This window comes from Excalfactoria chinensis, chromosome 7, assembly GCF_039878825.1.
Source record: "Excalfactoria chinensis isolate bCotChi1 chromosome 7, bCotChi1.hap2, whole genome shotgun sequence".
Lineage (NCBI taxonomy): Eukaryota > Metazoa > Chordata > Aves > Galliformes > Phasianidae > Excalfactoria > Excalfactoria chinensis.
In genome coordinates, this window is record NC_092831.1 from 5,675,611 (window position 1) to 5,689,215 (window position 13,605).

The 13,605-nt window shown below is 37.3% G+C and overlaps 1 protein-coding gene across 1 annotated transcript in view; it reads left to right on the forward strand.

Annotated features, from left to right (window-relative positions):
* DARS1 (aspartyl-tRNA synthetase 1) overlaps positions 1-10,550 on the forward strand; it is a 35,222-nt gene extending 24,672 nt beyond the window's left edge. Inside the window, exons 8-16 of the mRNA XM_072341622.1 lie at positions 1,129-1,240; positions 2,742-2,876; positions 3,968-4,115; positions 5,072-5,218; positions 5,537-5,579; positions 6,249-6,329; positions 7,013-7,124; positions 8,037-8,108; positions 9,821-10,550. Coding sequence (XP_072197723.1) covers positions 1,129-1,240; positions 2,742-2,876; positions 3,968-4,115; positions 5,072-5,218; positions 5,537-5,579; positions 6,249-6,329; positions 7,013-7,124; positions 8,037-8,108; positions 9,821-9,912 — 942 coding nt within the window. The 3' untranslated portion in view covers positions 9,913-10,550. The remainder of the gene's footprint in view (positions 1-1,128; positions 1,241-2,741; positions 2,877-3,967; positions 4,116-5,071; positions 5,219-5,536; positions 5,580-6,248; positions 6,330-7,012; positions 7,125-8,036; positions 8,109-9,820) is intronic.
* The last annotated feature ends 3,055 nt before the right edge of the window (positions 10,551-13,605 follow it).

Sequence of the window (13,605 nt, forward strand, 5' to 3'; positions counted from 1 at the left end):
TCTTCCAGAGACGTTGAATGTAGCTTTATTTCAACATATCCACTGACAGACTGTCTAAATTTGGGTGCTTATATACTTTGTTTTGACTGGGTTTTTTGTTTTGTGGTTTGGTAAGAGTCATGTGAAAAAGCCCACAAGGTTCTCCTTACCCTGAGAGAAAAGCTGGGTACCTTTCAGAAAAGAGAAGTAAACAGAGCTGTGACGCAGGTTGCCATAAAGAAACGTTCTTTAGTTTTCTTATGAGAACATGCTGGTTTTTATGTATACTCGTAGGCTGCTGACTGCCAGTTCTTAAACCCTGCGAGCACAAAATCAGATACGGGTTCAGTGCTGACGTATAGTGATGTTTTCAGCATCTACTAAAGTTGTTTTTTGGTTTTGTTTTGTTTTTCCCTTCACACTAAAACCCAAGTGTGTTACAGGAACATTGAGCACAGGTAGTTGTTAACCAGATAAGTGACTTAACTGTGTCACATACATAAACAAATAAAACCTGAGTTGGTCACTTTTTTAGCTAAATGTACTTGTGGAGTAAACACTGAAAAGGAATTTGCAGTTTGTATGATCAGAAGTTATGTGAACGGTTGTAAATGCTGCTGAGTTCACACATGCTTTTGAGGTGGTTTTTATGGCCCTGACTTAGGTAGTTAGCACAGGGCTATGTTTTTTCCATGAAGAACACTGCATTTCGTAGTGCTTTAGTGAACACGAACATTCTGGCCTCATACAAATAACGGGCTTTACTGTTACGCATTGTGTCCTACTGCAGTGGTTCTAGTTCAGTGTGCTGAAAGGTTTGTAACAGGTTTAGAGTTCTTATTCATTTTCTTACTATAAATTCTTTATTTTCAGAAGCAAGACACAAATCAGTGACTGTTTAAATGTTGAGTTGACCGTAACATATCCTTAATAACTGAATATGCTGCAAATTGTATGTTTTTTGTTTTTTTTTTTTTTTTTGGGAGGGGGGGGTTGTACTAAATGACTGTGTGTGCATTTTTATCTGTTCAGGCAAACACAAAAGCCAGGTGTTCCTAAGACAAGAGATGCATCTTCCCAACTGTCCATAAAAAAGAACATAATGGGAAGATTTAACCTAACTTAGGTTTCATTATTTTTTTCTTGCAGACTTCCACCAGTCAGGCAGTCTTCTGCCTGCAGTCTGGTATTTGTCAGCTCTTTAGAGAAACTCTCATTCGCAAAGGATTTGTGGAAATTCAGACTCCCAAAATCATTTCAGGTAATGTGTTTTTGATCCAGAAGCTTCAGATCTGCTTCTTTCAGATTTGCTGAGTGAACCTATCTGACAAACATATTATTTTTTCTTTAAAAAACTATTTCTAATTCAGATACAGCAGAGCAAACAAAGCAAAGTCAAGGTTGTTCTTTATTCTTCTCCTGACTTGGAATGTTAAAAGAATGACAAGACGAATGCTATTTATACCTGATTTATGTACTCTACAGTGCATTTAAAGTTTTAGTTTAGTGAAAAATGGCATTTTTGATAATTTGCATTATTCTTCAACAAGGATTTTATACCTCTGTATCTATATTTTTGAAGGCAACTCTTAATTGAGCTAAAACTAGGGCTTTTTAACAAAATACATGGAAGCAGCTATTCTTACAACATGGAAAATGTCACGGACCTGTAAGATTAGGTAACTTTTCCTACAGATGCTGATAAAATAGCTTGAAGTCTTAAAGTCTCCCAGGTAGTTTATTTATGTAGCTCCTTTGAGGAAGTGTGCTACTCTTCCTGTGCAGTGTGCCACTGAAAGCAAGCATCCTATTGTTAGGAGATAATTTGGTAAGTTTTGCAAAATTAGCAAGTTAAATCGATTGAATTCTTTACTAAATTTCTAATTTACATATTATTGCTGTTTTAAGATTTGAGATTTTCCATGTAAACCTCTGTTCAAAACTAACTGAGTAGTCAATGAAATTATTTCAGTGGGAGTAGTGGTAATTTAAGGAAGATTAATTGCAGTGGAATTATCAGTAATTATAAGTAGCACATAGTGTTATAAGAATCTTTAAGAACTGTTAATTATTGTTTCACTCTGATCTGTTTTTATAAGTGTGCTAGGCAACCATCACTATCATATACTGAGAAACGTACAGTGAGTTTTGGTAGGCTGTTTACTATGAGGGATTCATTCAAAATAGGAGCATGTGTTCTTGGCTAGCATTCTTTAGAGGCATCTATCAATGGTAATTGTCTCGAACAGGGAGATACCTTTGTACCTTTGGCAAATGTCCTCTGGTAAATCCAGGTTTGTCTGTGAGTTCTGTTAGTGCCTTCAGACACTTCAGATGTTTGCCCACTCCTTTGCTAGGGAGACAGTCCTGGAAAAACAGGATGTGTGCTTTGATCTTGGTCTCTGCAATTAACTGTCTTTGAAGCTTTCATCACTGATAAAGATTAGTTTCCACAGAAATGGTGGACTGCACGTAGGTGTGGTGGTACAAACATGCATTCTCTGCTGCCTTCACCCTAAAGTGAAGGACAGCTGGGAATTGTAACGTTTTTAGCCACCCCAATTCAATTTGCAGGTTTGCAAGACAGTGTCTGACAGTGCTGAGTCAGAAAACTTGCCTAAGCATTAGTAATACAAATTTATCTTTTTCTTTTAATGTATTTTTTTCCTTTCAGTATAAGCCCAGTAATCAGTCTGTCTACCTCTAACTTTTTTTTTCCCCACGTTTTTATTTTAATAACCACTGTAAGCTTTGCTTTGCAGCTGCCAGCGAAGGAGGAGCCAATGTGTTTACTGTATCATACTTCAAAAGCAGTGCCTACCTGGCTCAGTCCCCACAGCTGTACAAGCAGATGTGCATTTGTGCTGACTTTGATAAAGTTTTTTGTGTTGGACCAGGTAAGAAAAGCATTACTTTATCCAAATTGTAAAGATGACATTGGTGGCTTGTAGCAGTTGTGGTAAAAGGAAAGTAATATCCATGTTGAAAGTTTTGAATGCTTGCTTAACTATAGCTTCACTTAATAAACACAAGTTTCAGTTGGGGCAGCTAACAAGAATAAAGTTGACAGGGAAGTTGCTGAAACAAAACTAAGATGCTGAAATGAGAGTGTCTTCTGTTCTATGAGAAGAAAAGAGGTGCACTGGAAGAGCTCTGTAATTACCAAAGCCATTGCTACTTACTAAGCATGCTTTAGTTGCCTGGTAGCAAACACTTAAATAGGGAAGCTAAATTTTATGTACTTCAGATCGTTTATTAACATGGATTTGTCCCTTGCTCTTGTACACGTACCAAACAGCAATGCTTGGAAAATGCATATGTCTCACCAGGCTGTCAGTAAAGAATCCAGATGGATTATTTTCCTCTCTCACACCATTCCTCATATGCTAATAGGGCATTGCCCTTCTATGCAGTAATGCAGCAACTTTTTCTTAGACCTTGAGGACAGGTTTAAAGATATTTGAGATAGAAGTGCTGGAAAACACAATAAGAACTTATCACTAAAATTTTAAAATGGAAGTAACTCAGACCTTAAGTGACTTGTTAATTACTAACACATGAGTCATGGTTTTGTAGGAAGGCATGTTTATATCAGTCCTATACCTGAAAAAAAAAATCAGCTCACACATGCAGAAGTCTGTTTCCTCTGAAAAAGGTAGCTTTCAAATCTGTAAGTGCTTGCGTGCCTGACAGCTTGTCTGTTTTTTCCACTTCTATCTGTTGGTTTGACAAGAGATAGACAAGACTCGCAGAGAGGTACTATCTTGTACCCTTTAACTACCGCAGCTACAATAATGCTGTTACTGTTTGTTCCGAGTGATGCTTTGAGGCAGAAAGCTTTCATGTTGTTTCTCAATAAGAGCTGTCTTGTCTATAAACAGCATTGTCTGTCTCGTCCAATTGCTGGTGTGTTTGATTATCTGTGTTATTTTTCAAGATAGAATTATGATTTCAGGTCAGTGTGAATTTTTGTTGTTTTATTTTACAGTTTTTAGAGCTGAGGACTCCAATACACATAGACACCTGACTGAGTTTGTTGGTCTGGATATTGAAATGGCTTTTAACTACCACTATCATGAAGTGGTAGAAGAGATTGCAGATACCTTGGTGCAGATATTTAAGGGACTTCAGGAGAGGTAACAAAAGCATTTTCCATTTCATGAGCAACTTCATTTGTTTGAGCTGTCTTGCACTGTGGTATCAAATGGGTGAGCATTCCATCCTCAGCCTGTCAGATAATCGTTAGTAATCTGATTTGCAACAAGAGAACTTCAAACATTGGTGTTTTTTTCTTAACTGTTCCTTTCTAACTGACTTTAGAAGTTCACTAATGCTCGTACACTGTCTATTTTATGCCCAAGTTGCATCTTCTACAGTATGCCAGCTTGCACCACAAAAACGATGTTCACTGTTGAATGGGCTTAATAGAAATAATCCATCATTAGTGTAAAATATCCTTCCTGTTATGCCACTTCAGGTAGACAGATTGTTCTGTTTTAAAATTAATCTTAACTGTTTAAAATAGCTTTCCTGAAGGAAATTTATTGTAACAGCTTGCATCTCTGCCATGACAGCAGCAAAGTCCATTATTCTGACTCCTAACTGGTTAAAAAAAAAACAACACAACAAGCCAGAAGTTTAGGAAGTGGTTTTTGTTTGCTTAAAAATGGGAGAAATACTTATCTTTTATCAATCTGGAAAGAAATTTCTCTTCTGTATTCAAAACAGAGTATTACTTAAGTCAAAGGAGAGCCCAGCTAAATGTTATAAATCAAAGGGATGGTTTCTAGTTGGTTTTACTGTGAAAATTTGACCTAGTCAATTATTTCTTAGGAAAGGAATAAAAGAGAAGTAGTAGTAAAATATTAACCTGTATATCATTGAAGTAGATTGCATTAATTTAGATGAAACATTTCATTAGGATTATACAGAACTTCTCCAGGAGATAATTTAAAATAAATAGGTTGTATATTGCAAGAGGGACCTCTTGTGGCAGGATTGTATTGCCAGTGCAAAGTGATGATTATATACAAGAAGCGTGAATTTCTTGATTACTTTGTATTTTGTTTCTGTTCTTGTTCTTTGTATATAGATTCCAAACTGAAATTCAGACAGTGAACAAACAGTTCCCATGTGAGCCATTTAAGTTTTTGGAACCAACTCTGAGGCTGGAATACCGTGAAGCTGTGGCCATGCTTAGGGAGGCAGGCGTTGAGATGGGGGATGAAGAAGATCTGAGGTACTTTGGCAATACATAAATGTTTCAATCTTGTGAAAGTGGTAGTAAGGCATAAGTTTGGTGCTGTGCTCAAAGATTCTCTTTGAGAGGAATAAACAGTACTTATGTCCGTGTCTCTTGTTAAATAAATGATTGGGTATATATGATTAGGTATATATACCTTTCTTCTACTTGAGGCTATTCATGTAAAATCCGAGGTCAAAAGAAAATAGTTTGACATGAAGTGGGAGGAATTTGAACCTTCTGAGAACAAAAGAAATTTGTTTTATGAAGTGAAAGTTTAAGACACATAATTCTAATGGTGAGAATCTTTTTCAGCACACCTAATGAAAAGCTCCTGGGACGTCTGGTAAAGGAGAAGGTAACTGTTATTTTATAATAAACATGTTTCTAATTGAATCAGAAGCATGATGTCATGGAATCAGTGAGTAGGTATAAATGTGTACTTTATGTAAAATAACTTCTTATGCACTGATTGAGGAAACAGTATCAATGTGCACCAGTTGTGAATAGTTTGTGATCAGTGAAGCATGACTTAATTGGCTGACTGCATCCCCATTTTTGCTATAGCTTATTTCAATGACCAGCATTTTTATCCTTATCCTTCATAATCTCTTTCAAACCATTTTCAGTCGTCTATGTTTTTTGCTATTGAGTACACCAAACAGGATAGGACATTCAAAAAAAGGGATTGCAGGAGAATTAAAAAACAAACAAACAAACAAAAAACAAAACCAGATTCTGTCTAAATCTTTAGCAGAAGGTTATATCATTGGGGGGGAAAGAATCCAACAACAAACTTTGGCAAGATGTTAAATTCTTAAATTCATGGAAGTGTTAGTGCTGGGAAACTGAAAAGTGATGTACTGCTTTTTTGTGTAGCATCTTTGAAGATAATGCTATCAAATTTATGCAGTTGCTTGGAATTTTTTTTAAGATTTCAAAGATTCATCGGTTGCATCTCCCTCTTGTAATTTGTGCTTTACAGCATTTTCACTTGCAGTAACTTTTTGAAATCACTGTCTTTCAGTATGACACGGACTTCTACATTCTTGACAAATACCCTCTTGCTGTGAGGCCTTTTTATACAATGCCAGATCCTGTGAATCCTGTAAGTAAAATTCTCTGTTGACAGTGGGTTGTTTTGTAGTGATCTTTTTTTTGAAGTTGAGATTATTCTGTGTATAGTGTGATTTAACAAAGCAGATAAGGTATTTTTGTATGATCCTCTGCTGTAATTGAAGTTAAGCTAATAACAAGATCAGGCTGGTGCTACATAGCCCATAAGGTGTTTGCAGTGACCCTTCACCAGTGAAAGACATACAGGGAAAGTAAATCAGGGTGAAGTTGAAGGGACTTCATGAAGAGCTCTGCATGGTCACCAGAAGAGATCTCCTGTGCTGCCATCACCAAAACAAGACAGAAACATTCTTTGAGGGCAACAGACACTTAAACAGAAATACACTTTTTTCACATTGATAGAAACTTTCCCAGTTTATTCCAAAATCCACCACAAATATCTTTCAGCACCTTTTGTGGGGTAAATACATGTGAATGTAACCTTTTTCCAAAGTGTGTGGGGGTGAACTTCAGTTGTTAAAAACAATCATCTCCAAAGTAATGTGAGAAAACTGTGTACTGTAATTTTAAGGCAGATCACAAACACGTTGCATTCTTACTACGTAGCTTTGGATATCATAAATGAAGTTATTGAGAGGTATATGTTTGCTCTCTGAGAATGGAGTAACTGTAGATAGGAAATTATAGGAAATTAACTAGTACTTGTCTTTCCAGAAAAACTCAAACTCCTACGATATGTTCATGAGAGGGGAAGAGATTTTGTCTGGAGCTCAGAGAATTCACGATCCTCAGCTGCTGACAGAAAGAGCCAAGCATCATGGCATTGGTAACAAGTTAAACAACATAAAGCTTCATTTAAAAGATTATAAATCATCATTGGGTTTGTTTCATTTAGAGGAAGACTTTGGAGCAGAATTTAATGTGTGACAGTAATGCTAAAATTATGGTACTGTTTCATGCATGATGTTAATCCATTTAATGCTGTTTAACTGTTTTAATATATATCGCTGGTATTAACAAACTAACTAGTTTCCCAGCAATGCTTTGATGAAGAGGGATTGTTTCCAAGGCCTTTTGAGAGGATGTAATGCAGGAAATACCTGCCATAGAGTGGAGGTAGACATGCTGTATTCTGCCTCTCTGTACTCTCACAAACATCTTACAGAGTACTTCAGCAGAATTAGTTGTCACTTGTTAAATCTTGAACTGAGAGAGAATAAACAAGAAGTGGTGATTTTTATTTATTCGTTTTTAAAAAAGAAGGCTCAGATAAAGCTGGCTGATGATAAAAGAGTAGATGAAATTAAATGAAGATCAGGAGTGTAAGCTATAGATTAAAATTATGCTTTCAGTGGATGACCAAGTGAAGTGTCAAGAAGGTACGAGGATACACTGGAAGGAGTATCTTCCAGTGTAACAAAAGGGAAAAATAGATTGTTAAATGCTTACTTCTCATTGCAGCTTATTCAAGAAGTCAGCAGTTCCCATAAGTTATAAGTTAGGCCTAGCTCGTGCTCAGTGATACAGTTCCTTACCTATTAAACTGTTAATAAAATAATAGAATAAAACTATTAAGGACATAACTTCCATGACTGTTCTGGATAGCTTACATCTGTTTAATGAGCTAAAGTTAGTTTTTAAATTACCTTGGTAAATATTTTGTTGTGCATGCAGTCCCATATTCACTTCTGTGTTTGGCATGGGGTTCATTAAACAGATGCATGTTTTTCCTCTCTAGATTTGGAGAAAATAAAGGCTTATATCGATTCCTTTCGGTTTGGTGCACCTCCACATGCTGGTGGTGGAATAGGTAAGTATACGTATTCATTTTGTTTGCTGTTGACCTGACCTTAACTTCAGTGTGGTCCCAAGCAGGGCTCAATATAAAAGTGCAAGCAGTGGTCTTGTTAGGTAAATGTATGAACTGTTTATTTTGGGGAGTTTAGAGAGAGAAGATAAACTGTAAACATCATCATGAAATAGTTTGGCTAAATATTAATGGCACAGTCTGACAAGTTGAAAGGGTAGATGATCACAAGTGAAAATATATTGACTTACTAGCCTAGCAGATTATCTTCAAATTTGATCAAAGAAAAAAATTTAAGCAAGAAATTACTGCATATGTGTATGGATATCATAGCCTAGTAATACCAGATGTCACTGTTATCTCAGCACGTCTGATGAAGCTGTTGTGTAGTAAGGAAAAAAGACAAGTGACTGCTTCTGTCTTTATTTGCTGTGATTTGACTGAATGTCAACTTTGGCTGGTGGTAATCGTCTCAGCAGAAGTATTGATGTCTACTGGCTTCTTGTCTCAAATGTGAGCATTTTAATACTGAAATAAACAAATAGCTTTTAAATATCTTAACTTTTGAGTAACAGGTGCTGTTTTCATCGTAGAATGAAATGCTTTTGTGCACACAGAAGCAGGATACTTTGTTACGTACTGAGTAATATATACATAACTATATATATATAACAATACCTGATCCAGTATTTCTGCATTTGCCTTTTTTTAAAGTACGTGTAGTATATTCTTGGCGTGTTTAGAGATCAACTTCTTAAGTATGTTCTGTTAGTAAATGCATTGAAATACAGTAGGCTTTTGAGACAGCTGCTCTGAAATACTGAAATGGTGTTAGCATCAGTGATCGTCAGCACTTGCAGATAATCCAGGATCATTTAGGCCAGTCACAGCTGCTCTCAAGGAAACTAAAGCTGCATCTCCTCTGCAGGGTAAATGCTTCTCATGGCACATCCCATAGATCAGGCCAAGTATCAGCCAAGCAGAAGATGCTGTGAAATGAACCATTTTCTAGTTGTTTTAGCTGGAAGCCTTAACGTAGGGCAGAGCAGTGTAGGCATCTTGGTTTCATGTCAGTATGGCTGGAGTGTGTATGTAGTCCCATGGGTTAGGAAGTCCATACATATTCTGCAGTATACACATAACTTCTGAGGTTTCTGGAAGAAAGAACACACCCAGGGAAGCATTTATTATCTTAAAGATACCAGCAAACAGCTACATGAGCTCATACTGCTGAATCTGCATGCTTGCACTGCAGAGTGGAATAAGCTTCCCAAAGAGGTTTTTTACTGTACTTGCTTATGACAGTTAATATCTTTGAAGTACTTGGTATCAGCTCTTAAGACTGGTTTGTTCTGTACTTCTGCAACCATGTTCAAGATAAATTTCTCCCAATTACTCCCTTCTCATTTCAATTTTCTATGCCATCTTGAAAGTCTCAAGTGATTCAAAAGAGGGTTGCATCTCTAGTACCACTGCTTTATCAACATGTGTTCGAAGTGAAATCTGTATTGTATCAGAAGGTACTGTATGTGAAACCTGTAATTTCTGGATCTGACTCCTTTCTGTAGTCAGGTGTGTTAATGTGTACACATCATTCTTTGCTCACACTACTGCGTGAAGCTGGCTTTAGCCATAAATTACATTTAGTTTCTTAAGAGTTTTGGAGAGAAAAATGACATTATTCTGTTTTTTGGTTTTTTTTCCATTTGTTGTAGGGCTGGAAAGAGTTACTATGCTATACCTAGGGCTGCATAATGTTCGTCAGACCTCCATGTTCCCACGGGATCCCAAACGACTGACACCTTAACATGAACAGCTCATGGAAGTTTGAGGTGATTTGCCCTGCAAGTATGATATGATTGTGAGCATATCTGTTGCTAGTGATGAGCGTGTATCGATCTAAGCATTGTAGTATGCAATAAAAGATGATCTAATTTACTGAAGTGCCACAAACATTTTTTTTATCCTTTAGGTATTTATTTAAAAGCAATTATTTTAACAGATCAAGAATCTTTGTACTGGCAGCTGCACATTTTTAACAAATTCGAATTAGTGTCCTAATGTCATTAAATTGTATTTCTAAACATTTAGGTAAATTGTGCAATAAACATCGTGCACTTTTAACGTATGGCAGCAAGATGGAATATTCTGGATTACAGAATTGGCTCAAAGCTGAAATAACAGGATGCTCACAATGCAAAAAGCAGGAGGAAACCAACCCAGTTGTTAATTTACATGAGTGAAATTGTAGAGAAGCAGGTGAGAAGGAGAATGTTCTTAACAAAAAGTCGTAACAGATTCCAATAAAATTCTCTAAGCAAACTAGATACGTTAACTGTCTTTTCTGGTTGTTGCTTTGTATCCTCACAAGGTAATCGTGGAATGATGCATTTAATTACAAAACAAAACCCGATGGAATAACCAACTAAAGTATAAATTTCTTTCTGTCCTCACTTAAAGTTGCCTAGAAGCCGTAAGGCCCCTTCTTGATGTTGCTGTTTGGGACTGGATAGGAGGTTACGTTCTTGGGATGCATGAGGGATATGTAATGTGCTCAGCAAATAAATAGGTGATGGTGAGTTTGAGAGCACGTCACACATTGTGTTCCTGACAGTGCTTCTATGATATCTAACCAGCCATATCAGTGAGGATTTTGTGTATTTATGGAAGAAAAGTGAGTAATGTAAGCTTTGAGTTTTCTTCATTCATAGATGCTGTGAACTGCCTGCTTAGAGAAATTGTGTGTTTAAGTCAGAAAGAGTACTTCTAAAATTCTTTCCAGACATCCTTTTTCTTAAATGAGTCAGAGTTGCTTGAACCTCCTCATTTTGCAGTGGTACACGAGCCTACTTCTCTTTCTCTTCCCAACCCAACGAGTATGCCCTGCATTCTGTGAGGAACCAGTCTTTCTTAAACTTCCTCTAAGTACTCCATTTGATGGTTGCTTTTCAAGTTTAAAACAGTAAGTGCTGATGGCAAAGAACAGAAGATGCTCTTCACCATTTAGGCCCTGCAGTAGAGTTAGTCTCATTTTCATACACACTTCTAATTGCTGACTTAATTTTTGTTTAGTGTTTTACATGTTAAAAGCTTCCAGTTGGAGGTATAGCTTAGGCAGTCAGTTTCTGTTGCTACCTTGATTTTTTTAAATGTCAGAGAAGTCACATATTGGTTATGCTGCAAAAAGGTCAGTCAGGGAGGCTGCGTTGGAGTTGCGTAGAAATTCACAAAAGGGCAAATCATCTTTTGCAGCTGCCATCGAACAAGACTTAATTTTCCTGTTTTGTGACAAGCTCTCCGTTATAAAGTGATAATTCAAGGAATACTAAAGGTCATTTTGATAGTGCTGGAAATCTAAAAGTTAGACTTGGTTTAAAAGGCACACAATACAAAGAATAACATACTGCGCAACTTTGTTTACGAGTCCTTTGTAATTAATTTAAATATAGAACCTTTCCCATATTATTTACTTGTATTTAAAATGTGATCCTGTGCTCAGTTATATTTTAGAAAGCTAAATGGCTAAGTGCAGCTTATCGCAACAGACTTATTACGTTAAACTTATTAAGTTTCAAAACAATTGTTTATTTAGCTAAGCTGGCTGGCATGAATTTTACTTAATTTCTTTTGTTCTTACAGAGCTGGTAACGTACATCAGAAGTGCTTCCTCCTAGTAATACACAGAATTAGCAGCTTATATTTCATGCCAACAAAACAACAGAGTTCTGACAAGTATGTTCATTACTCTAGATGTGGCAGCGGGTTTTGCACGTACTGTAACAACTGTGCTTATCCCAATTCTATTAAGAGTTACTTGAGCTCATATTTTAGTTTGATTTATTCTCAGTAGCTGCAAAAGAACTGCAGTTCCTCTGGGAGGCCCCTATCCCTTCTTTTCCCTTTGTATGCCGTATCCTTTCATGCAGTTTTTCTCAGCCAACTGAAAATAATTATGATCATAAATCAAAATGCAAAATGCATTTGTCAGGACTGTCACCTGAACTGGATACTTCGGTGTATGCTGCACGTTGCTAGAACTTGGTTAAAACGCGGCAAATAGTAATTCAGAACTATATCTTGTTATGATAGTTAGCAGTTCTGGTTTCATAGTATAGGAAAACCTGTATAGTCCTTGATTTCCACCACCTATTGCAGGAAGTTTAGTGTTGTTCTACCTGAAGTCCAAATTGCTGCTGCTTTTTCATCAGTTAAAATTACTATTTTTCTTTCATGATATACAGATAATCGTTCTTGCGCATTTTAAGTATTAAGGGTGTCATCTGTTAACAACTAACGCTGCAAAGCCTCAGTTTGTTTCTGCAGTTCAACTGAAATACTTCCTTGTGAAAACCCCTCTGTGTTCAGTGAGCTGTCTGTGTCTGCCCAACAGGAAAGAAGACTGTGGCCAGTTTAGTGGAAGCAAAGTGCAGGACTGATGCCTGGTGGCTGAGTGCTGCTGTTGTGGGCTCAGCCCAGGAGGCAGCTAAGCACCATGCACCCAGTGGGATGGGACTGAGGAAAGGAGGATAGCTAAGAAACTTTGCATTGCAGAATTGTTTAGTAAGCGAAGAAGTAAAAGAGAAAAAAGCAATGGATGCAAAGGTACGCTCGCCATCTTCCAGAGGCAGATCAGTGCCCAGCCAGTTCCCAAGCAAAATATGGCAAATCCCCAAACTCATTCCTCTCCCTTTTTAGTGCCAAGTATGATGTTATGTGGTTGGTTTAGGTCAACTGCCTGTTTGTTTCTGCTCCTAACATCTTTCTCAGCCTCCAGTGTTTGGTCACAAATGTATATGGCATAGCACTGTGTCACCTGCTTTGAAGAAAATTAATTCCATCCCATTCCATCCTGTATGATCTTGTTATTTCATATCATATCTGTCATGCTCAGGTCCCATGCTCTCCAGTACATCCAGCATTAACAACTATCTCACTTCCTGTCCTTAGATGTATGCACAGATACAATTCCCTTAGTTTATGGGAACTTAAATCTTCAGTCCGAATCGTGCATGTTTTCACTACAAATAACACTTTGTAGTTCCTTTCCAGTTGTCTGGGAACAAAACCAACTGATATTCTTGCATACATCTTCTGAAGCTTGAAAGATTGTTCTCTGATTTGGATTCGTGTGATAAGTGCTTAAGTTTCATCAGCTATTCTTTTTACATAGAGGGCAAAATGCTTCATTCACATCCTGCTTGTGCCAGTCATTTCACCATCTCATCTCTGCCCCTCAAGGCTTTCCTGATAACAACAGGAAGATAGAATGAAACCGACAGGCTTCCCCCACAGGATCTTTCCAAGGGAAGATACTGAGCCCCTTGTGTTTTCAGTTTCCAGATGAAACTTGGGGAGTCCTTCAGACTCCTGTTATGGATGGTTTCCAAAGAGGCTGCCTTTTCAAAGAGGAAGAACTAGAAGAGAACAGATGGGCTGGGAGCACACCAGCTGGCTTCAGCCAAGTGCTGCCCTGTCATTGCTGGTGCCAACAGAGCTGGTT